This window comes from Hemitrygon akajei, chromosome 10, assembly GCF_048418815.1.
Source record: "Hemitrygon akajei chromosome 10, sHemAka1.3, whole genome shotgun sequence".
Taxonomy (NCBI): domain Eukaryota; kingdom Metazoa; phylum Chordata; class Chondrichthyes; order Myliobatiformes; family Dasyatidae; genus Hemitrygon; species Hemitrygon akajei.
The window spans coordinates 153,905,438-153,930,665 of record NC_133133.1 but is presented as its reverse complement, the minus strand read 5'-3'; the positions used below and the strand labels follow the sequence as shown (position 1 = coordinate 153,930,665).

The 25,228-nt window shown below is 40.6% G+C and overlaps 1 protein-coding gene across 5 annotated transcripts in view; it reads right to left on the bottom strand.

The window, feature by feature from the left end:
• LOC140734848 (fatty acyl-CoA reductase 1) overlaps positions 1 to 25,228 on the bottom strand; it is a 157,108-nt gene that overhangs the window by 112,287 nt on the left and 19,593 nt on the right. Inside the window, exon 2 of one of the 5 annotated variants that reach the window (XM_073059434.1) lies at positions 5,611 to 5,683. The exons of 3 other annotated variants lie outside the window; for them this stretch is intronic. In XM_073059434.1, the coding sequence (XP_072915535.1) occupies positions 5,611 to 5,683 (73 nt within the window). Of the gene's footprint in view, positions 1 to 5,610; positions 5,684 to 15,183; positions 15,207 to 25,228 lie in introns of those variants that run through there. One more of the 5 variants, XM_073059433.1, reaches the window with a different exon arrangement.

Here is a 25,228-nt window from a genome sequence, read left to right as displayed (position 1 = left end):
ACACTCCATCCACTAGAAGCAGGATCTCCCAGTGGCCATCCATTTTAATTCCACTTCCCATTCTCATTTCAACACATCAGTCTATGACCTTCTCTATTGTTGTGAAGAGGCCACACTCAGATTGGAGGAGCAACACCTTATATTTTATCTGGGTAGCCTCCAACCTGATGGCATGAACATCAATTTCACGAACCTCTGGTAATGCCCCCCATTCCCACTTTCTTTTCTCTCTCACTTCATCTCCTTTCCTGCCCATTACCTCCCTCTGGTGCTCCTCACCCTTTCCTTTTTTCCCATGGCCTTCTACCCTCTCCCATCGGTTTCTCCCTTTTCCAGCCCTTTCATCAATCGAGTGCAGCCCTTTACTTCACTCCACCCCTTCTCCCAGTTTCACCATTACCTACTACCTTGTACTTCTTCCTCCCCTCATCCCAGTTTTACTCATCTACTACCTTGTATTTCTTCCTCCCCTCCTCCCACCTTCTTACTCTAACTTCATCTTTTTTTTTTCTCCTCAAGTCCTGATGAGAGGTCTCAGCCCGAAATGTCAAATGCTTACTCTTTTCCATAGATGCTGCCTGGTTTACTGTGCTCACCAAGCTTTGCCCCACCATTAAAAACATCCCGCACCCCCTCAGTGATCAGGAAGTGAATCAATGGCATAGTTCCGCTGCCTCCTTTGGCTATATTCATGAGTATTCATATATGGTTAAATGACAATTAAACTTGAAATGTAATCCATTGATAGTCATCAGGAAACAAATTAGAAAACAGCACAACCACACCCTTTCTCCAACTGATTCATTTTTAGCTTACCCGTGGCTGCATTTTATGCAAGCCATGTCATTAACTGTAAAATAATTTGTTTTTATGTAATTAAACATTTATACAGAGGATAACTGTAATAAATACTAATAAGGTACACTGACTAGTTGAGTGACAATGTTTCTTAATTCATTGCAAGTACCATATACATACATAAGTTACCATAACAAAACAGACTATCATGGGTAGAATGTCCAGTTATATAAATATAGTGTCTATAAGAGCACATCAGAAGTTAGATAACATAGAACATAGAACAATACAGCACAGTACAGGCCCTTCAGCCCACAATGTTGTGCCGACCCTTAAACTCTGCCTCCCATATAACCCCCCCCCCACCTTAAATTCCTCCATATACCTGTCTAGTGGTCTATTAAATTTCACTAGTTTATCTGCCTCCACCACTGACTCAGGCAGTGCATTCCACGCACCAACCACTCTCTGAGTGAAAAACCTTCCTCTAATATCCCCCTTGAACTTCCCACCCCTTACCTTAAAGCCATGTCCTCTTGTATTGAGCAGTGGTGCCCTGGGGAAGAGGCGCCGGCTGTCCACTCTATCTATTCCTCTTAATATCTTGTACACCTCTATCATGTCTCCTCTCATCCTCCATCTCTCCAGAGAATAAAGCCCTAGCTCCCTTAATCCCTGATCATAATGCATACTCTCTAAACCAGGTAGCATCCTGGTAAATTTCCTCTGTACCCTTTCCAATGCTTCCACATCCTTCCTAAAGTGAGGCGACCAGAACTGGACAGTTCTGATGTATGATGCTGAGTCGCTTCCTGACTCAAAAGCTTTCCACCATCCGGCATGAACGGAGGTGTGAACTGTTGTGGAGATGCCAAAGTAGAGATGTTAGAACTGCACTGCAAGTACTTTATAGATGGTGACATACCCCACCACCTCTGTTCAGGGATGGGTTTTCTGCTATGACAAAGATGGATACTTTGACAGAATACATCAACTCTGTGGATAATAACATCAAAATTTACACGAGAAGATACTGAGAACAGTAGACCGGCCTTTTTAGACTACGCAATACTTATCAAAGAAAATGGACATCTAGATATTGAAGTTTACAGGAAACCAACCCACACAGATCAGTATCTATGGTTTGACTCTCATCATCCATTAGAATACAAGTTGGGAGTTACCAGAACACCACATCACTGCGCTGACAATGTGCCCACCAACAACACAGCTAAAGACTAGCAGCGCAAGTACTTCGGAAGCAGAATCGGGTTAGTATCACTGGCACATGACATGAAATTTGTAAACATAGCAGCAGCAGTTCAAAGCAATACATAATCTAGCAGAGAGAAAAAATAAATAAAATAATAAACAAGTAAATCAATTGTGTATATTGAATAGATTAAAAGCATGCAATAACAGAAATACTGTATATTAAAAATAAAGTGAGGTAGTGCCCAAAGTTTCAATGTCCATTCAGGAATCTAATTTAAAAGGAAACTGAATCTTTGGAAGAATCATGTTGCAAAAGGAAAACTTGAAATATCTCCATGCTGCTTGGGCTGGAGTGTGAGGAAGGATCAGAAAGTCTCTAGTCTTATTGAAAATCACCTGGAAGATCTGCAGAACAAAATTGAACAGTTTTTTTCTCCTTTTCAACATAGGTATATGACTGGGCAAGGGACCCTTTTTCTGAATCTTCCGCTCAGCCTGAGAGCATTGACAATTATTTTTGGATTATTATATCTAGAACTTACTGATCATGCTAATGTAACATGAGCTGTCTATAAATTATTTATTTCACACACAGGGGTTCCCTGAGACATGAAAATTATTTCAGGGGTCCCTCTGGAGCAAAAGTTTGAGAAAGGCTAATCTAAACAGTGCAAAAAATCACCTTTTGTGCTCTTAAGATTGAGGTGGTGATTTATATAATTTACATGTTTCCTAGTGGCAATAAATACATATTAATAATAAATGGAAGTTAATACACAGACTTAATCTTAACAGTTAATCAGTTCAAGTAATCGTAACAATACCACAAAAATGTGTAAAAAGCAGAAACAGAAGTTATTAAAAGGGTATAAGATTTTGAGCAATCCTTTGTATTAGCAAAGGGTCTAAACAAATATCCAACATAGACAAGAAAGCACAATTCAAGAAAATACTTGAAACAGCGCTACTTGAACAGGGAGGGAACCACCAAATCTGAAACAGCAACGCTTTGTGACATTCACTAGTATCTAATTTTGACTGTGTGTAAAAGTATCTAGCACATTTATTTTTTACTGATCATATCTCCAACATTTTTACTGCTTACTATTGAGATGTCAATTTTTACTTGGAGAAATGTGCTTATGTCAAAATTGAATACCTGAGAAATATAGAAAGAAAATTCATTTTTTAAGCAGAACTAGTGTCGTAGTTCCGTTCCATGGATGCCAAAAGGAGGGGAAAAGCCTCAATGATCTATAACTCAGGAAAGGACAGTAAACTTGAGACAGATGAGATAACAATATAGTTATTATATTATAGTTCTGTTCCATAAATCTACCTGGTATTCAGAAAGTGATAAACCACACCCATTTACAATTACACTGCATAATTGTCCTTTTGTGAATCCCGCAGGACTGAGAGACTTCTAATTGCCAGTGATCAGCATCAAGCACCAGCTCTTGGCCAGGTAGACAGACTCCAGTGAATACCACAAGTGTACATGGGTGATCTAGATGTGTAATGCACAATTTCCACAGTATCCATAACAAATGATGTGGCTCCAGACCAGTAGCAAATGTTCAAATATGATGTCTTAAACAACTATTTTGGGGTGTTAGTTACTGAGCTTTCAAATAAAGTCTATAAAAGAAAGCTTATCTAAGAAAGTGGAATTGTGGCAACCTGACTAAAACTTTACATTTTTAAATGTAACTTGGAAACCTAGAAAATAAGAGCAGAGCAGGAATGGGTCATTCGGTGCTTTGTGCCTGCCCCACCATTCAATGATCAGGATCGATCATCCTCTTCAATATGATTTTGATTTTATCACTTGTTCCCTTTATCCTTATGAAATATTGACATTCCTGAATTTGTCTTCACTTCCTTCTACGGTAGCAAATTCCACAAGTTCATCATCCTCAGTGAAGAATTTGCTCCCAATATCACTTCTTGTTCTGTCTTGTTCCATCTGTTCCCTTCTATCCACTGCGCTCCTTACATCCTCAAAGAACTGTAGTAAGTTTGTTCAACAGGACCTGCCTTTATTGAATCCATGCAGATCTGCCTAAAGGATCCATTTCTTTCCAGATACCTCACGCTTTCTTCATTAATAATAGCTTCAAGCATTTTCCCAATTACAGATGTTAAACTAACTGGCCTATAGTTGCCTATGTCCTTTTTTGAACAGTGGCGTGACATTCGCTTTCTTCCAATCCGCCGGGACCTGACCAGAGTCCGGAGAATTTTGGCTACTTCTACCATTTCTTCTACCATAGACAAGTCCCCTGGAATGCATTCCATCAGGATCAGGGGATTTGTCTGTCTTCAGGCCCAAAAGTTTGCTCAACACTACCTCTTTAGTGATAGCTATTGTATCGAGGTCCTCACCTCCCATCACATCCATAACCTCTCTCCTTGGCATGTTAGGTGCATCCTCTACCATGAAGACTGACACAAAATAGTCATTCAAAGCCTCGGCCATTTCCTCATTACCCAATATCAATTCCCTTCTCATCCTCCAAGGGACCTACATTCACTTTAGCCACCCTTTTCCGCTTTATACAATTACAAAAGCTCTTACTATCCATTTTTATATTTTGTGCTAGTTTATTTTCATAATCTGGCTTCCCTTTCTTTATTGCTCACTTAGTGGCACTTTGCTGCTTTTTAAAAGTGTTCCCAATTCTCCAGTTTCCCACTACTCTTGGCGACTTTAGTTTGATGCCTTCTTTTACTTCCTTAGATATCCAAGGCTGGCTCTCCCCACCCTTACTGTCCTTGCTTTTAAATGGAATATACTTTTGTTGAGCACTGAAAAGTCTCTTTGAAAGTCCTCCACTGTTCTTCAATTGTCCCACCATATAGCCTGTCTGTACTAGCCAAATCCTCCCTCATCCCATTGTAGTCGCCATTGTTTAGGCATAATACACTGGTTTTACATTGAACTATTACACCCTCCATTTATATGAGGAATTCAATAATACTGTGATCACTCTTTCCAAAGGGGATCCCCAACTACCCTCACCAACCAACAGGAACATCCACCTTGCATTTACAATCTTACAAGGTTCCATTAGATTGTGTCTAATTTTTCACCCTCTGGTGAATATAGCCATAACCAACAGGTCCTCATACCTGGCCACAATCCGGTAAAGCTCTGTTGCACTTCCTTGCCAAGAACATCCTTCCTTAGATAACCAGACAAAACACCACACAAAACAGCAGAGGGCTCTTACCAAGGCCTTGAACATCTGAAGCTGTGCTCAATTTTTTGTTGCTATGAATCCTAACTTGTCCCTTGCCTTTCTAATGGTTTATTACACCTGAATACATACTTTCATTGACTTTCAGCACTAGAAAGCCCTTTACCAACCAGGCACTATACAGATAGGTTTTGTTTTTAGAGCACAAATGGACAATCTCACATTTAGCCACTTCAATCTTACATCTGCCACATTATTTGCTTATTCACTCAACTTGTTAAAATTCCAAAGGAACTTCTTTGCATTCTTTGCAGAGCTCACATTTCCCCTGTCCTGCCTGAGCTTTGCTAACCCTCTGCAAATTTGGAACAGTTAAAGACATTAGCTTCCTTACCTGTGATATATTGTGAATAATTGGAACCCCAAACACTGATCCCTTCTGCACCCAGCTGATTATTTCCGAACACCTGGAAAAGATATTCATTTGTTCCTTTTCTGACAATAGTAACGAAAGTTCGCAATGAAACCTTTTCTGCAATTTATAAGCAACTTTTTACTCAACTGAATTTTGAAGTTTGGAGTTAAGTTTCCTTTAAATCAGTAACATTTCACTAAACTTTAATTTTTTTGTGGGTTCTCTTCTCATACCACTGCTTGCAAAGTAATGATGCTATGAGTGTGACTAATGGAGGCTTGCTGGATATATGTGCAGTCTCCAACAGAAAACAAAACCTACAGCACCTGTAGAAATCATAGGTGGGTCTTCCACTGAATGTGTACGAATGCATGCATTGAAGATGACATGGGATAGGTTCGAGAGAGGTGTGGGGGGGGGGGGGGGAAGGTTTTTTCAAAAAAAACTGTCGTGGACGCCTGGTATAGTGGTAGAGGCAAATACATTACAGGCTTTTAAGAAACGTTTGGATAGGCACATGGACGTAAAGAAGATGGAGGGATATGGACATGCTGTAGGTAGGAGGGATTAGTACTTGGGTGTTTTTGATATGCTTTTTAGCTGGTTTGGCACAACATTTTAGGTTAAATCACCTAGCCCTGTGCTGTACTGTTGGGGAAGGGGGGGAAGAGGAGGGGGGGAAGAGGAGGGGGGGAAGAGGAGGGGGGGAAGAGGAGGGGGGGAAGAGGAGGGGGGGAAGAGGAGGGGGGGAAGAGGAGGGGGGGAAGAGGAGGGGGGGAAGAGGAGGGGGGGAAGAGGAGGGGGGGAAGAGGAGGGGGGGAAGAGGAGGGGGGGAAGAGGAGGGGGGGAAGAGGAGGGGGGGGAAGAGGAGGGGGGGAAGAGGAGGGGGGAAGAGGAGGGGGAATGTGTGCATATGATATGCACAATATAAATGTAGAACAAATCAGTGAACAGTTATTGACTGCAGACAAACTAATTGGAGCACGTAGGGCTCAGCAGAACAGGGACATGCGTGATGAATATGCAGATGTACACTGAAGGAAGAAATTTCAGTACAGCAAGGGGAGGACAACAGCTGTGCAAAACTGCTTCCCAAGACTGATAAATTGTTTACAAAGGAAAGACACAGATTTACAGGTGATACTAAAGTAGACCAAAATTTCTTTCATTTCAGCACATATTAGTTTCAATTTTTCATCATACAGACTATAAACCGGGCAAGCTGTAGACAGAAGTGAATCTGACAAAAACCTGACAATATTTCCCACAGAAAATATACAATCCACCACCAGTTAAATACAATTTCAGTTATCCTTTTCCTTTAATAAAAAAAACCACAAATCACCCACATGAAGTTCCTTTATCGGTTTATGTTAAATAATCAGGTACTGTTTCATTATGCACTGGCAAGAAACATTAGTGTAGAATGTTAAGAATCAATATGCACAAAACAAACCAATAGCTGTGTATCTAACATTTTCTATGTCTAATGATAAACAAATAGTACAGCAAATGCTGGAATCAGAAAAACAACAGAAATTCCAGAAGAACTCAGCCAGTTGAGCAATATGGAAAGAGAAACCAGTTAACATTTCAGGTCAAAGACCTTTCATCAGAATCTAGCGATCCAAAAAGTAACCAACATTCTTTCAATCACCAATGACCAAAAATCATGGTATAGCTCAGGGCATTCTGGAATTCAATTCCAGTGCCGTTCTGTTAGGAGCCTCTCTATGTCCTCCCTGTGGAATGCACGGATTTTCTATGGGTGCTCCAATTTCCTCCCACAGTCCAATGATGTGCTGGGTAGGATAAATGGGGTCACTGTAAATTATCCTGTGACTAGGTTTAGCAGGGGTTGCTGGAGCAGCACAGTTCGAAAGGCCTGAAGGGCCTACTCCACACTGTATCGCCAAAATAAAATAAGGAAACCATAAATACACTGCAATAGTGGGCCAAATGCTGGGTATCCAGAGGCAAAGCTTTTTCACCATTTATAAATCTACAAGTCAGAAGTATAATGTCATTCACTTGCAACTCCAATAGTCTTCAAATAGCTCATCTCATCCAGATAAATAGCAGCTAACTTGACTAGCACCCAATTAACTACTTTAAACCTTCCACCAGTAGTGTACAATGGCTGCAATATGCCATATCAACAAAATGCACTACAGGTGCCACCTAGCCAATTCCAACAGCATCACCGAAACCTGCTGCTATCTCTACTAAAGGGGAGAGGTGTATGGGAAGATGGCCACCTGTGGGTTCGCACACCATCCAGATTTGGAAATGTGTTGTTGTTCCTTTAAAGGATTTGTGGGTTTAAATCCTAAATCTCCTTACCAACAACATTGTGGAAACAGCCTCATCTAATGGACCAATGACAGCAGATAACTACCACCTTCTCCAGGTATTTAAAAATGCATAATTTTAAAATAACTTATTTATTAAAAATATCACACAAAATACAAGTAATGCCTGACTTTTCCTTATGCAATATTTTGCGGACTTAGCTTTGTGAAGCTAAAGGAAAAAATGGGAGCAGTTAAAATTGCTTGTTTTATTTTTAAGAAGTGTGAGGTTAAAATGGGTGAAAGCTCTTCCACATTCTTGTTAACGCTGATATCATAAGAACTTACTTATCTCACTTGGGATTTTTAATCAAGATATTAATCTTAGATCTTACTGTGCTTCAGTTACTTTACATACATTATTGCCTATGTTGTGATTTGCAAATATTCTCAGAAATACTTGATTAACAAACCTGATAAATGTGAATATATAAGACATGTCAGGAAAACTGCACTTCATTGTACTCCATGGAAAACATAAGAGAGTAAAACAAAAACTGTACTAACTACCTGTAATCACTCCTAGGTTTAAATTAATGATATTACACCCTATACTTCTTGTGTGGCAAACTGCTGCCACATTGGTGCAAGAAAGTTTGCGAACCTTTTAGAATTTTCTCTATTTCTGCATAACTATGACCCAAAATTGTGATCAGATCTTCACTCAAGTACTAAAACTAGATAAAGAGAACCCAATAACCAAAAAAACATTATACTTGTCCATTTATTGAGAAAAATGATCCAATATTACACGTATTCATTGAAAAAAGTATGTAAACCTTTGCTTTAAGTAATTGGTGTGACTCCCACCCCCCACCCCCCACCGTACAGCAAGAACTTTAACCAAACTTTTCCAAAACTGTTGATCAGTCCAGCACATCCGTTTGGAGGAATTTTATACCATTCCTCCAGACAAAATTGTTTCAGTTCATCAGTATTTCTGGGATACCTTAGATGAACAGCCCTCTTCAGGTCATGCCACAGGACCTCAATTGGGTTAAGATCTGGAATCTAACTTGGCCTTCCAAAACACAAATTTTCTTCTTTTTAAGCCATTCTGTTGTTGATTTACTCGTCTTTTGGATCACTGCCTTGTTGCATTAACTAAGTTCTATTAAGCTTCAGGTGACACACCGCTACCCTGACATTCTCCTGTAAGGTGCCTTGATAGAATTTTGAATTCACTGGTCCCTCAACAATCACAAGCTGTTCAGGGCCTAAGGCGGCAAAGCAGCCCCAAATCATGATACTCCTTCCACCAAGCTTCACAGGGTTTTGGTGTTGGTATGCAGTTCCCTTTTTCCTCCAAACAAAGCAGTGTGCCTTTCTGCCAAAAAAGTTCAACTTTTGTCTCAATATTCTCCCAGATGGGCTGTGGAACATCCAGGTGGTCTTTGCAAACTTGAGATGTGCAGCAATGTTTTGTTTTGGAGAGCAGTGGCTTCTTCCATGGTATCCTTCCATGAACACCATTCTTGTTCAGTGCTTTTCTTACAGAGAACACATGAACAGAGACTATAAGTCCTAGAGATTTCTGCAGGTATTTTGCTGTTACCCTTGGGTTCTATTTCACCTCCTTCAACATTGCACGTTGTGTTCTTGGTGTGATCTTTGCAGGACGCCCACTCCTAGGGAGAGTAGCAACAGTACTGAATTTCCTCCATTTGGAGACGATTTCTCTTTGTGGATTGATGAACACTCAGGTATCTGGAAATGCTTTTGTAGACTTTTCCAGCTTCATGCATCTCTACAATTCTTCTAAGGTCCTCTGAAAGTTTTTTGATCGCAGCATAGTGCACATAAACAGATCTATCTTGAGAAGAGCAGGCTCTGTCAATAACCTGATATTGTGTCTTTTTTTTTAGAAAGGGCAGGGCACCCACACCTCCAATCAACTCACTGATTGGAACACCTAACTCCAAATAGCTTTTGTAGAAGGCATTACCCCAGAATTTTACATACTTTTTTGAACCTAGATTGTGATTGTTTAAATGGTGTACTCAGTAATGAAGAGAAGTACAATTGTTTGTGTGTTATTATTTTCAGCAGGTTGTGTTTGTCTATTATTGTCAGACCACATTTTGAGTAATTAATGCAACAAAAAAAAACAGGCAATTGCAAAAAGTTCACAAACCTTTTCTTGCAACTGTATCTTTTACTTTGGTTAGATATTAAATTTTATTCTCCATTATATTTAAGTTCTCAAAAACATTTTCATTTCTATAGGCATACACCATGAACATCACAATTCACTGCAATAAAGAAAAACTGCTGAAAATATGTAACAGGTCCAGCCCCATATGTGGTGAGAACTGAAGAAAAGTTATGATCTAAAAAGTTCATAACATTTTTCACTCCACAGATGCCTGCTCTCATAGGTATTACAATTATTGTTTATTATTCAGATTTCCTGTCTTCACAGTCTTTCTTTGCTTAAGAGTTTTGAGCAGACATAGGATAACAGTGTCTAACGGATGGTAAGCACCATGTATTTCTATATAAAAAAAACATGTAAAATGTCCTTTCAGAATTGCATTTCACTTAGTGAATGTCAGACAAATCAAGCTTTAGGTCCCTATGCTTAAAATTGCGGTTGTCTACAGTATCATAGGACATCATCAGGAATTATTGGTTTCAGTACAAGCGAGATTTTTCCGTGGTGAATAGAAAATCCTGCTTTTTCTTGACATTGAAGTTTAAAATACCCATTTAAAAAAATAATCTAAGACATAAAAACCTAGATAAATCAGAATCACTTCCTGAGAGATTGATCAGAATAGATAATGTATCTCTTTTTTGAGAAATTACTAACAGTGTGCAATTTTCTTTCATGGCAATAATTTCTGAAACTTCTATCCATTTACATTCATGGATGTACAATTTATGGATGGTTCCTAGATAAGAATAATTAAATGCCTTTACTCATTAGATGGAAAAGTCTACTGATCTAGCAGTAGCTTGCTTCTAAGTATTTAGTGGCATAAGACAAGGAACTTGATATCATCAAAAAGGGTCATATTGATTTAGATCACATGTAAGGTGCTGATGCCTGGTCACACCATGCAGCTCTGATGTGTGATCAGAGGGGGTTGGATGCAAATTTTATGAAAATTCTAAACCTCATTGATCAAACATAGAAACATAGAAAATAGGTGCAGGAGTAGGCCATTCGGCCCTTCGAGCCTGCACCGCCATTCAGTATGATCATGGCTGATCATCCAACTCAGAACCCTGTACCTGCTTTCTCTCCATACCCCCTGATCCCTTTAGCCACAAGGGCCATATCTAACTTCCTCTTAAATATAGCCAATGAACCGGCCTCAACTGTTTCCTGTGGCAGAGAATTCCACAGATTCACCACTCTCTGTGTGAAGAAGTTTTTCCTCATCTCGGTCCTAAAAGGCTTCCCCTTTATCCTTAAACTGTGACCCCTCGTCCTGGACTTCCCCAACATCGGAAACAATCTTCCTGCATCTAGCCTGTCCAATCCCTTTAGAATTTTATACGTTTCAATAAGATTCCCCATCAATCTTCTAATCAAACCTGAGCTACCCTTTCATTTCGCAATGATTGAAGTTTTTTTGAATGATACACTGCACCATCTCAATTTGTTGTTTAAAAATGCACAGGACCAACATTATTTTTAAAATCAAAAAAAATTCCCGGTGCATCTTAACATTCTTGCACGAGCCAACATTACCAAAACAAGATGAACTGCTAGTTGTTCTTTTTGTTGGTTCTTGCTTTTTTCTTGTTATTCTTGGCTTAGCTATTGAATTTTATAGCAGTGCCAAACTTGCCAACAGATCAATTTGCAAATATGTAGTTTTTTTCTGCATCCTTTTCAAGGAATGCCAAAGCACACTACAGTCAATGAAGTACAGTACATCAGAAGAAATGCAGCAGCCAATATACAATGGATGGCCACAAACAGCCAATATGATAAAGAACAAATAATCTGTTTTTAGTCACACCACTGAGGGTCAAATGCTGACCAGGATTTCAGGGTTAACTAGTCGGCATTTCCTTCATATGCAAAGATTCAAAGTACATTTATTATCAAAAATGTATAAATTATGCACCTTGAGATTTGTTTGTTTATAGGCAGCCACAAAACAAGAAACCCGAAGCACCTAATTAAAAAATGGAAAGACCTTAATCAGGGGAAAAATAAAAGAGGAGGAGAAAAAAAACACCCACACACACCATGCAAACAATAAAAGCAAATGACAACATTCCGATCCAGATTGAGTCCTTAGATCTGCTTCCCCAGAGCAGCTGGAGTAGGCCCAAGCCTCGAGTTCAGTTCATTATATTAACGGGCCAAATAAAGGGCACAAAACACGCAGAAACGACAGGTGCCAGATCAGTTCACAGCCTCATCGCCACAGAGAAGAACGAACATTGCGGGAGAGATCAGCTCAACCCTCACATCCGGCCCCAATCCTCTGGCTTTCCAGTGTATCTGGGCCAGCATTTAAATTGTCCAAGCACGAATATTGCCTTGCTCTAGGACCTGGATCCCAACCCAGCACAGCCCAAAGCCATTATCAATCTCACCATATCAGCTCTGTTAAAATGGTATCATGGAATATTTTACATTTATCTTAAGACAACAGGCAGCATTTGACACATTACACAAAAGACCCCATCTAGAATTGTTATTGCTAGTAGCACATGACAGAAAACACTTATATTTCTAGGGCATTTTACAGCATTCCAGAAATTCTGCCTAGGATTTCCCAACAGCTGTTGACTGCCATTCCTCGTACAATGCTCCAAGGGAAAGATAGATGTCTTAGTCAATTGTTCGGCACTTCCGGGGCAAGTAGATTTTACAACAGTGGAATGCAACCATGATATTTAAATTTTACCCTTTGCCCCCACTCCCAGAAGTGACCCTACCATAATGATACATTTCTTTCCCCTTTAACACTCCCAGCTACTGTCAGCCTTGGCTCAAACTCCAAAGATTACGATGAAAGCCCCCCCCCCCCCCCAGGCCATTTAGATTGCCAAAACCACCTCTGTTCACTGGCCATTTGAGGAAGTTGGTACACCATTTCAAGCATCTGTGGAAACAGTACTTCCTCACACTGGACTGGAGCTCCATTTCAATTATACACATACAAGTGGGATCTATACTGGTTCAAATGGAAAAGTGCAAAGAAAACTAAATCTAATACTCATGCAATAATAAGATAACTGCAAGTAGTTCTAATTAAGTGATTCTAGAATTTTCCTTGGAAAAATATGACATACTATGAAAGCTTTTAATGGTTTGCTCAGTTTTTACTTTCCCCTTCTGTCAGGCAGGAAGTGAACTTAATGAGGAAAATGTGCACTTAAAAATTTAAAGAGTTCGATGCCAGGCAAACAGCAGGGCCAAGTTAAAAAAGGTGCCATATACCTCACATGGATGTAAAGCAACAGTAGTCTGGCTTTAGTAGTAAGTAGTAGTAGTAGTAATAATAATAAGTGCATTAAGTTTAGAAACTGGTTCCTTTCTTAGTAGTTATTGCAAAGTGGTTGCTAGCTCTAACTAAGGGAGTTCCTATGGCTGTTTCCCCAGCCTACAATAATGTTACAACTTCAGCACTTGCACAAATTGAATACCAGCATCTTACTCAAGGAAGCAAGAACCGGAGAACCACCTGTGCACGTTTGTTTGCCACACTTTTGACAGCTTTGAAAGAATTATCAGTGGAAATTCTGCTATCGAACCCTACAGGAAGTGTCCCTTGACCTGCTAGCTTCTAATCCATTTCAGCTTTGTGAACTGTTCTGACAAGGCTGGTAAAATTGCCCATTTTAATGCAAATACTCCGATTTTAATTCTAGAAGGGGCAGGCTACAGAAGAAAAAAAAGATATATGAATGGGAAAGATGATTAAAATGCATATTATTCGAAATTAAGAGATTAGGCAGCAGCAAGGTATGTCCAAAGACCAAAAAAATCTTGATCAGGAGTTAAAATCTCTCATTTGAATCTTTTCTTTGTAGATTCACCTGAAGGTATTACTCTACATCTATTGCTCTTTAATAGAAATAACTTCAAACAAATAAAATTAAAATATTAAGTTTAAAAATGTGCAGAAATCTGGTGAAAAATCCCTAACAATGACAATGCTCAACCAAAGAAAGCTGCATACAAAGATCTAAGGATCACTATGTACAGACTAACTTTACCAATATCAGTAGTAGTCCTGTGTCAGGACTGAAACATAAGGGGCTGCAGATGCTGGAATCTGGAACAGAAAAAAATTGTATGTAGACAGAATTCAATGAGACAATAGAGATCTGGACTGTATCCAATCTTCAATCAAGGGTTCAATCCAAAACAAGCTAAAACATCCACTGAGTTCTTCCAGCAGATCGCTGTTGCAGACTAGGGAACCCGTATCATGCATTAACAATGCCTTAATCAAGTTGGGAGGCACTGATTTTGAATGGGCAGTGAACAAGAAAAAAAATAATTAGAAATTGTTCTATGCCAATGTGCACGGAGGTAGTTTGGAGCAATCTATAAAATTACTTGTTCCATTAGTGGGTTGCCAATTAATAACTAATGGTTTGATGACCTTCTAAAAGTTCAACAAGAGTGATATGTCCATGTTATTTTACAGCAAGACGAGTTTGCCAGTATTCAAGTCTTTGTCAAGCCACTGGGCTCTTTATACCAGAAAGGTCTGAATAAAGCAGTTTTAGAATTAGCTGTCCAAACGTTTGGATTTATGCATTTTTTCCGAAGATGCAAAATCAAAGAGCATAAGAAAGGGAGACCATTCAGTCCATTGTGACATTCATGAAGCTACAAAATCCTGGAGAGAATACCACATTGTATTAACATCTTTTTTTAAAAAAAAACAAGATACCGCAGACGAATTAATCTTTATCAAGGCCCGACCACTTCTGAAGAATTTGACACCGACGTAAATGTAGCTATAAATGAAATAATTTTTTTTAAAATGAATTGGCAATCAATGCAATAAGTAAAAATGGAGAAGTCACACTGCTTTTTGACTATTGAGGGATGGTTTATATTCCTCAAACACTGCAGCCAACAGAGTTAACCCCTACTTAAATGCTTTCAGTCAGGAATTTCAAGGTAAAACTTAAAAATGGGAGCAGTGCCAATAACGAGCCCTCGTGGATCCTTGTCTAATATTTGGGAACATTCCTCTTAGCAGCGTGCACTTACCAGCGCTCGTCCTAGGACCTGAGCCACAAGTGAACGCCGTGGAATGGCGCGGCGCGGCGCGGCGCCATGGAAACCGACACGCAGAGATGGACCGGGGCAGCGGCGGGTGGCGCGAAGCCGCCGCTTCCGCTCTGCTCGGACCGGGCGGGCAGCGGGATGAGGCGGCGTAATTCCCGCTCGACGGACTCATTCTATCCCCGCACTCTCCCCTGCGGTCAGCCTGAGTGAAACTGTTCACACTCACCGTCAGACAAACCCCCTCCCCCGCCCCTGACTTCTCTCCCACTCCCTCCCCTGAATCTCCGCCACGGTGGTTTGGTTGGCAAATCTGTCACTTAACCTGGTGTAAGTAGCCTGCGCCTCCCTCGCCACAGCCTTCCCCAACACTACTGACAAAGTTTGGACGAAGTTAGCAAGCCGACACAAGGCTTGGTCTCTAATGCAGGGGATTCCCATTTCTGCAGGGCGCTGTGACTTCGATATAACTGAAATATGTTTATTATTTTCGTTGGTAGGGAATTCAGCGGCCTTAACATTCTACGCGTACATAATGTTTTAATGACTCACCCTTCCTCCCGGGAGACTCTGATCTTAAGAGATTTCCAAAGTCCCAAAATCACGGCCCCTACCCGTCTGATCGGTTCTCTGACCACTTCGCCGATCTAACCCCCCAGATTCCTTATAATTACTCTAAAACCCATGAAGAGTCTGGGTGCAGCAGGCATAATTCATTTTGCTACAGTGAGCCCACATGCAAAACTGCTACACTGTCCAACAATTGGTGCCCAAACGAATAAAGTTCAAATGAATTTAGGCCAACATTCTTTTTATTAAAAAAAATCGCATTCAGGTAAAAGTCGGCAAGATTGGTGAGAAATAAATAATTCAATTATTTTTTTATTGATATATAACAGCAATCACAACACATTGTACACTTCAAATGTAACATCAGTGGGCAGCAAAAGTGACCTTACCTAAATGGTACTTAGCATGATGTACAAAACATAATACAGTGTGGTTTGCAAAAATGTTCGTCAGATCCTCTAAACACACTTAACACTTCCTAAACCTATCTGACCTCAATTTAAACGTTTAGAGAACAAGCCTGCACAAAGTTCACTCACAGCCACAACTGCTAAAATTCCAGTTCAGCCAGCAATCTGACAAAAATACAGGTATACATGACTGTAAATGTTATTCCCCCCATAAGGGCACAAGTACTCAACTGCCACTTTTGCACGACCATGAAAACATATCAATATTGTTGCTCCAAGAGCAGAGACTAAGCGCTATTATCAGTGAGAAACTTTTAAAGTAACATCCACAGACAAAAAATTCAAAAAAATTATTCAACCATGGAATCTTACCAATGTTTAAAGACAGAAGAAAACTTAAGGTAAGAAAATTCATGCAGAGTACTCAAAAAGTGTGCAAGCCATCAGAAAAAAAATACTGGTTAAAAGTAACTATGAAATTAATTTATCAAAGTAAAATACTTTACACATTGATTTAGAAAAGTTGGGATTGAAGCAAGGTCAGTGAGAACATACAGGACCATACCAGGATAATAATGAGCAGAAATAATAGATCATTGTTTCTATATTTATTAGGAAAACACAAGTTGACATTTGATAATAAGAGCCATAAAAATAGGAAATGCATCCCCAATTAAACAAGGCCAATAACACAAAAAAGATATAGCTTTCCAACCAATTTTATAGTTTGGCGAGCTTCTCTCCCCCCCCCCCTCCTTTTTGTAATCATGTTACGTCAAGCACTTTGAGTCCATCCAGATACTCATGGGTTTAAAGAGGGTAATAATTCCAGACAAGAAAGGCACTCAGATCAAAACCACCCTGTCCATGGAGGCCATGCCTTTATCTGCTCAGATCCACTATGTCAGTCAACAGAAGGGTGAGCCTGTTACCAGTTAACCCACCCTCTGGGACTGGAATTAATGACAATGTGATGCCACATTCTTCATCAACGGTTCCGGCAATCCTTTGATCATGTCCCACAGGCCATGGTCTGCATGGAATGTCCTCAAGATCACAGAGGTAAGGGAAATTGTGGATTGTTTTCAACAGTGTCCTGGACAGATTATAAAAGATCACTTAACCACCAGAATTTTGAAACATGCACCAAGCCCTGGCTTGACAGTAGACATGAAGGATAGGTAAGATCTTATTTGAATATTGCAATTAGGTCTGAACCTCCCAAAAATAATAATTAAAATAAAAGAGTACAACAAAGATTCATCAAATTGACTTTTTGTTTGGGGCAACTATCCAATGTAGAAAGATTAAGCAGTTGAGGCCATTTCTCTAGACACAAGATCTCAATTCTCATGGGACTTAAAAGGATAGATGCAAGGATAATGTGTCTCCAGAATGGGGTGTTTAGAACCAGGTTGGCCATTTAGCAGAGAGACAAGAAGAAATTTCTATGCCCAAAAAGTATAGTGAACCTTCAGTGCTCTTTATTTCAATAATTCTGAATTATTTATTTTATATCACATCACAACAGGAAAAGCTACAACTTCATCCCTTAAACGGTGAAGTTTAGGTGCACTAAAGGCTGCTGCATGTCGAGATAATTTTGCTTCTCATAAATTACTTCAAAAGCAAAAACAAAAGTTGCATTATTCTGAGAAAGGCACTGAAATTCAGTACTTTGGTTCATTTGGTTTCTAGTGGCCCCCCCAACAGTAACGAACACCAAGGAAGAATCAAAATGTGACTTGATTTTAATTCACACCTCATCTTACAAACAGGGAATGCTACACAGTTCCTACAGTATCCAGAGTACATTTAAGATTAACCTTGGAAAAAGACATTTCTTAACAAAAGACGGTGACTGCCAATGTGGACAGAAAGAGGTCTTTTGACTCAGAGTATGTGCCAAAATTTAAGACAACGCCCTCATTTCCATTCCTACCCCAACAACTTTCCCTTCATTTTGAAATCACTGATCATCTCTATTTCCATCACCATGTCAGGAACCAAGTAGGTACTGTGTAAATTAGCTTATTATATGCCACCTGTATCTGTTGCCCATAAACTTAAATTTGTGACTCCAAGCTAAGGAAACATCTTTTTGTCCATCTTATCTAAATTTGCATTCCTTTGTCAAATCTCCCCTTTATTTCTTCTGCTTCATCAGATCAACCCAACTCTGCTGGTAAAATCCCATATTCCATGAAACATCCTTAAGCTCTCTCAAAGCTTTTGACAGCCTTCCAAAAGGATGGCAACTCAAATTGGACATAATACTTTAATTGCAGAACTGAAGTTTTAGAGAGGTCTGACATAATATTCTGCAGACCAGTAGTGTGCCTCAGGGATCTGTTCTGGGACTCCTTCTCCATGATTTTTATAAATGACCTGGATGAGGAAGTGGAGGGATGGGTTAGTAAATTTGCTGATGACACAAAGGTTGGGGGTGTTGTGGATACTGTGGAGGGCTGTCAGAGGTTACAGCGGGACATTGATAGATTGCAAAACTGGGCTGAGAAGTGGCAGATGGAGTTCAACCCAGGTAAGTGAGAGGTGGTTCATTTTGGTAGGTCAAATATGATGGCAGAATATAGTATTAATGGCAAGACTCGTGGCAGTGAGAAGGATCAGAGGGATTTTGGGGTCCGAGTCCATAGGACACTCAAAGCTGCTGCAGAGGTTGACTTTATGGTTAAGGCGGCATACAATGCATTGGCTTTCATCAACCATGGAATAGAGTTTAAGAGCCAAGAGGTAATTTTCCAGGATTCTAGGACCCTGGTCAGACACCACTTGGAGTACTGTGCTCAGTTCTGGTCACCTCACTACAGGAAGGATGTGGAAACTATAGAAAGCATACAGAGGAGATCTACAAGGATGTTGCTTGGATTGGCAAGCATGCCTTATGAGAATAGTTTGAGTGAGGAGGAGCAGAGGAGGCTGAGAGCTGACTTGATAGAGGTGTATAAGATGATGAGAGGTATTGATCATGTGGACAGTCAGAGGCTTTTCCCCCAGGGCTGAAATGGCTAACACAAGAGGGCACAGTTTTAAAGTGCTGGGGAGTAGGTACAAAGGAGATGTCAGGGGTAAGTTGTTGGTGTTGTTTGCTTTTTTTTTAAAAAAAAATTGCAGAGAGTGGTGAGTGCTTGCAACAGTGGTGGAGGCAGACACAATAGGGTCTTTTAAGAGACTCCTGGACAGGTACATAGAGCTTAGAAAAAAAGAGGGCTATGGGTAACCCTTGGTAATTTCTAAAGTATTGTAAGTACATGTATGGCACAGCATTGTGGGCTGAAGGGCCTGCATAGTGCTGTAGGTTTTCCATGTTTCTACCTTTCGACATGAAACATAAGATTTCTTATGTTTTGCCAATTACTCTCTTCGTATGCCCTGCCCCTTTCAAAAAAAAGCTATGTAAACAGGTTCCAGTCAAAACCGAGCTATTAAGCCTATTTTGTTTCTCCACATCCACACTACCATAATGTATCACCTCACACTTGTAGGAATTAATTTCTACCTACTAATTGACTGCCTATCTTTGTCCTGCTGCAGCTAATTAACACCATTGCCATTATTTGCCATTACAAGCAAGTTGAAAATAATGGGAAAAGTTATAATTTTACTTTATTCGAGCATCCATATTATTCAATACACTGGAGATTTCCACAGCAATAGATCTGTCCAGACTGCTGTAATAGGGCTTGACCAGAAAGTGATTATATGCTATAAAAGCAAAATATGGTCCAACTTCACTGGGTGCCTTTGAGACAACGTAGAATAATCACTGGAGATTACTCCTAGATCAGAATATCTTTAGGTAAATATGCAAGACACCAAGAACGCTCCAATCTGGAGCAAAAAAGATAAACTGTTATAAGAAGTCTGCAGGCCAAGCAGCATCTATGGATGCAAAGGGATGGTGGACATTTCATCAAGACAGAGTGTGCCGGGAGGACAGCAGTATAAACGCAGCAAGAGGCAGGTGTTAGCTGAAATCAGGTGAGGTACCAGATGACGGGCAGATGGAGTCAGGTGAGAGGGCAGTGAAGGGTGAGGTAGAGGTAAAGAGAATAGATGGCTTTGTTGTCAAGTTTGCAGATGGTATGAAGATTGGTGGAGGGGCAGGTAGTGTTGAGGAAACAGGCAGGCTGCAGAAGGACTTAGATAGATTAGGAGAATGGGCAAAAAGTGGCAAATGAAATACAACATTGGAACATGCATGGTCATGCACATTGGTAGTAGAAATAAATGTGCAGACTATTTTCTAAATGGGGGGAAACTCCAAAATGAGATGCAAAGGGACTTGGGAGTCTGTGCAGAATACCCCAAAGATGAACTTTCAGGTAGAGTTGGTGGTGAGGAAGGCAAATGCAACGTTAGCATTCATTTCAAGAGATCTAGAATACAAGAGCAGGGATGTGGTTTTGAGGCTTTATAAGGCACTAGTGAGACCTCTCCTTGAGTATTGTGAACAGTTTAGGGCTCTTCATCTAAGATGTGCTGGCATTGGAGAAGGTTCAGAGGAGGTTCACAAGAATGATTCCAGGAATGAAATGGTTATCATACGAGAAATGTTTGAAGGCTCTGGATCTGTACTCGCTGAAATTTAGAAGGATGGGGTGGGGGGGGGGGGGACTCATTGAAACCTTTCAAATATTGAAAGGCCTAGACAGTAGATGTGCAAAGGATGTTTCCCATCGTGGGAGAGTCTAGGACAAGAGGGCACAGCCTCAGGATAGAGGGGAGTCCATTTGAAATAGAGATGTGGCAAAATTTCTTGGGCTAGAGAGTGGCAAATTTGTGGAATTTGTTATCACAGGCAGCTGTGGAGGCCAGGTCATCGGGTGTATTTAAGGCAGAGTTTGATAGGTCCTTGATTAGACACAGCATCAAAGGTTATGGAGAGAAGGCCAAGGAGTGAGGCTGAGGAGGAAAGAGAAAAAAAAGCATCAGCCATGATCAAACGGCGGATAAGACTTGCCAAATGACCTAATACTGCTCCTTTGTCGTTTGGAGATAGAGGTTTGAAGATGCTAAGTAGACCCAGATAAGGGTGGGATGATGGACAGATAAAACCAGATAGGGGAGTAGATATGGAGAGTAAACTAAGAAAGAAGAGATGGGAAGGAGAAATAGAATCTAAGTGAACTGGTAGGTTTGGAAATACCATGATAGGTTATCTGAAATTGCAAAATTTAAAATGTTTAATTTAATATGTTCTTACCATTGGAGCATAGGATACCCACAAGGAATACGAGTCACCATTCTACTTCTTAACCTCATCACTGCAGTGGAGAAGGCAGAAGTCAAACAGTTCAGCATGGGAAAGGAAAGTGCAGCTGAACTTGCCCCGTAACAGGCAAGATAGCTATTGCAGATAGAGCACAGAAACCGTAAAACAGACACCCAGTGTTCACATGGTCTCTGATACATTGAGATACCAAGTTCAGGATTAAGCATTAAAGAGGTTTGGATAGGTACATAGATGGGAAAGTATGAATGGCTATGGTCCAGGTCAATAGGACTAGGCAGAATAATAGTTCTGCAGAGACTAGATGGGCTGAAGGGCCTGTTTCTGTGCTGTAGTACTCTGTGACTATGACTCTATAATAAACAAGGTTGTAAGAGGTGCTCGAGAGACTCTGCTTCACCTGGAAAAATTTAGGTCCCCGGATGGTATAGGGGCAAGTGCTGCACCTCTTAAACAGTTGGGTTTTAATTTATAACACAACGTACCATGGATTCTGGTTAATTGGGACACATCGGGACCAGTTCATTTTGGCCCAATTAAACAACTGCCCCTATCAACCGAAGTTTCATGGAAATGGTAACAAAGATCAAAAAAGACAAACGGTGAGGAACAAATTACGTATTTAAGTGAAATACAGAACAAATTAGAATATGACCAAAAGCACAACAGTACTAGAAAATGGTCTATTCAGCCCCTCTAGTCTGTGCCAAACTGTCAAGTCCCACTGACTCAGATTGGACCGTAGCCCTCCATACTCCTCCCCATCCATGTACCTATAGAAACTTCTAAATGTTGAAATCGAACCTGCATCCACCAATTCCGTTAGCAACTTGTTCCACACTCACCACCACCCTCTGAGTGGAGAGGCACCCCCTCAGGTTCCCAATAAATATTTCACTTTTAACCCTATATCTACTACCTCTAATTTCTACATCTGATTTGTAGAAAGTGAAAGGAATTGAAAGGGAAGTTGTTATGGATGAAATAATGTTCTTTCATGTGGATGGCAACAATAGTGGAAGGAAAATGGTTGGGTCCTTGTTCGAGAAAGATGATATGGTGTGCTGCATGACCTGAGGTCACTCCTAATTAATATGCACATTTTTCAGTCTTACGAAGAAGAAACAAGCTGCAAACTTTGCAAATTGTTACCTGGATAAGGAATAAGTACAGAGAAATATTAAAACTGTTCAATTAAAGGAATTATAATCAGACATCCGGCATACCTTTCAACCCACTATCCATTCTAACCGTCAAACAGCCATTTACTCTAGTCCTCCATTAAGCAATTTTTTTTCAATTCTTCCCACATTCTCATCAGATTCTACCTTTCACCTATACTCCACAGGCATCTCCAGTGGCCAATTAACCTTAACGATCCACAAACCTTTGAGATACAGAAGAAATCTGGAACACCTGGAGGAAGTCCATAAAGTCACAGGGAGAATGTGCAAACTACACACACGACTGAAGCCAGGTCTCTGGCAATAAGGCAGGTGTGTGTGTGTGTGTGTGTGTGTGTGTGTGTGTGTGTGTGTGTGTGTGTGTGTGTGTGTGTGTGTGTGTGTGTGTGTGTGTGTGTGTGTGTGTGTGTGTGTGTGTGTGTGTGTGTGTGTGTGTGTGTGTGTGTGTGTGTGTGTAAATAAATAAAAATAATGCTATTCCAGCCAAAGTTTAAACAATGACATACTTTTGAAGTATTCAACACTTCCAGTGTCGTGGGGTGCACAGTTCTTGTTACAGTCTTATTACTTTAATTCGACTATTTGTCAATTGAAACATATCCTATATTTTAAAAAATAGGTTATACTTTATAACAATGTATCATCAGCACTACTGACGCAATTTCTTGAATGACCAACCAAAGGAGCTCCAAGTGTAATGATTCGCAAGTATTTTGTTCCCTGTTTAGAGAATTGTTAATCAGATTTATTGGACACCTCAAGAGAACCACAACCTTGTTGTGGTTTAGAGGCTCGAGTGCCTCAACAACCCAGAGAGTCATGATGGCTGGAGTCAGGGGTTTATGCTTTTGTCCCTCGGTAGGGTCACCCATGCCAAACAGGTCAAAGAGTAGATGCCAGACTAAGAGTAGTATCACCAGTCCTCCAGGTTCAGCTCAAGGCCGACAACCCTGACTGGTAAATGAAACAGAAGCAGAATCTTTCAACATCTGAGTGCAATGGTTTTCCTGAGTCTCCACCTGGGACCTGCCTGACTGACAGGAGTGAAAACCAAGCTGCCAACACGATGAAGGATGCCTGAACACTGCCAGAGATGGAGGGCCTTCATTGCTGCCCTAAATGCTAGCAGCACAACAGTCAGTACAGAGTTATATTACTCATTCCTTTTACCACGTACATGAGCACCAGTGCTCATTCTGCTAGTTATCATTTGGCCATTTACCAATGCATTAGACATTTGGAATGATGGGATGATCGGTTCAAAAGCTGTGGAATTTTGACAGTGGTGAGAAATGAACCAGAAATTTGGCCACGTCAAATTGGAGGTTCAATTTTTCCAGGACCAAAACTGAAGATTTCACACATTTGAGGTGGCTCATCTACTATGGTTTAAGCAGTGGGTGGAAAAGCTGAAGTGTTGGAGTTTCAGGATTTCCAGAAGAGTAAAGAAAAACTCTGGCTCAGAAGCACTGCACATCTTTTTTTCATTTCCACATTGGGATGAAACCACAAAACTAAGCCTTGGATTGAAAAGCGACCCATTTTACTTTATCCCTGTGTTTGCATTATTGAATAAGAAGAGAGAATAAAGATGTCTCTGGTGTCCCCAGCCAAGAGAAGATGGGGCACAATTTGTTAAGTGTGACCAGGAAGGATTCCTCACACAGTATGTAGACAGGCTGACTACAGAAAAGGCTGTCCTGGATCCAGTGCTAGGCAGTAAACCTGGTCAGGTGACAGATCAGTCGGTGGGTGAGCATTTCGGAGACAGTAACCACAACTCCCTGGCCTTCACAGTAGCCTTGGACAGGGACGGTCTGACCGTATTTAATTGCGGGAAGGGGAATTATGATGCTATCAGGCTGGAACTTGAAAGCATAAAATTAGAAGATGTTCTCAGGGAAATGTTCTCTTGGGGCAGCACAACACATTACAGTACCAGTGACCCAGGTTCAATTCCTGCCACTGTCTGTAAGGAGCTTTCCCAATGACTGCGTGGGTTTCCCCCTGCGAAGGGGGGATAATGGAAATGCTGTTCAGGGAGTACTTGCATGGAGTCCTGGATAGGTCTGTCCCATTGAGGATAGGAAAGAATGGCGGGGTTTACTATGGTTTACAAGCAGCAGCAGCAACCAAGGTCTGAAAGGGCTCTGCAGAGTTACAAGGTAGCCAGGAAGGAACTAAAGAATGAATTATGGAGAACTTGAAGAGGCCATAAGGCTCTCTGTGAGTAAGATCAAGGAAAGCCCCAAAGCGTTTTACACAAACGTGAAGAGGAGGATGACTAGTGTGAGGGTAGGAATGATCGCGGATAAAAGAGGAAGCACATGCCTGAAGTCAGAGGTGGCAGGGGATGTCCGTAATGAATACTTTGCTTCAGTATTCCCCAGACCTTGACTGATATGAGGACAGTGTAAAATAGGCAGATATGCTGGTACATGTCGAGGTTAAGAAAGAGGACGTGCTGGATCTCTTGAAAGTTCATCAGAATAGTTAAGTCCCTGGAGCCAGATGGGATATACCTGAGGTTACTATGAGAGGAGCGGGAAGAGATTGCTTGGCAGTGATCTACTCTAGTGATCCTCACTGGTCACTAGAGTAGACTGCAGGGT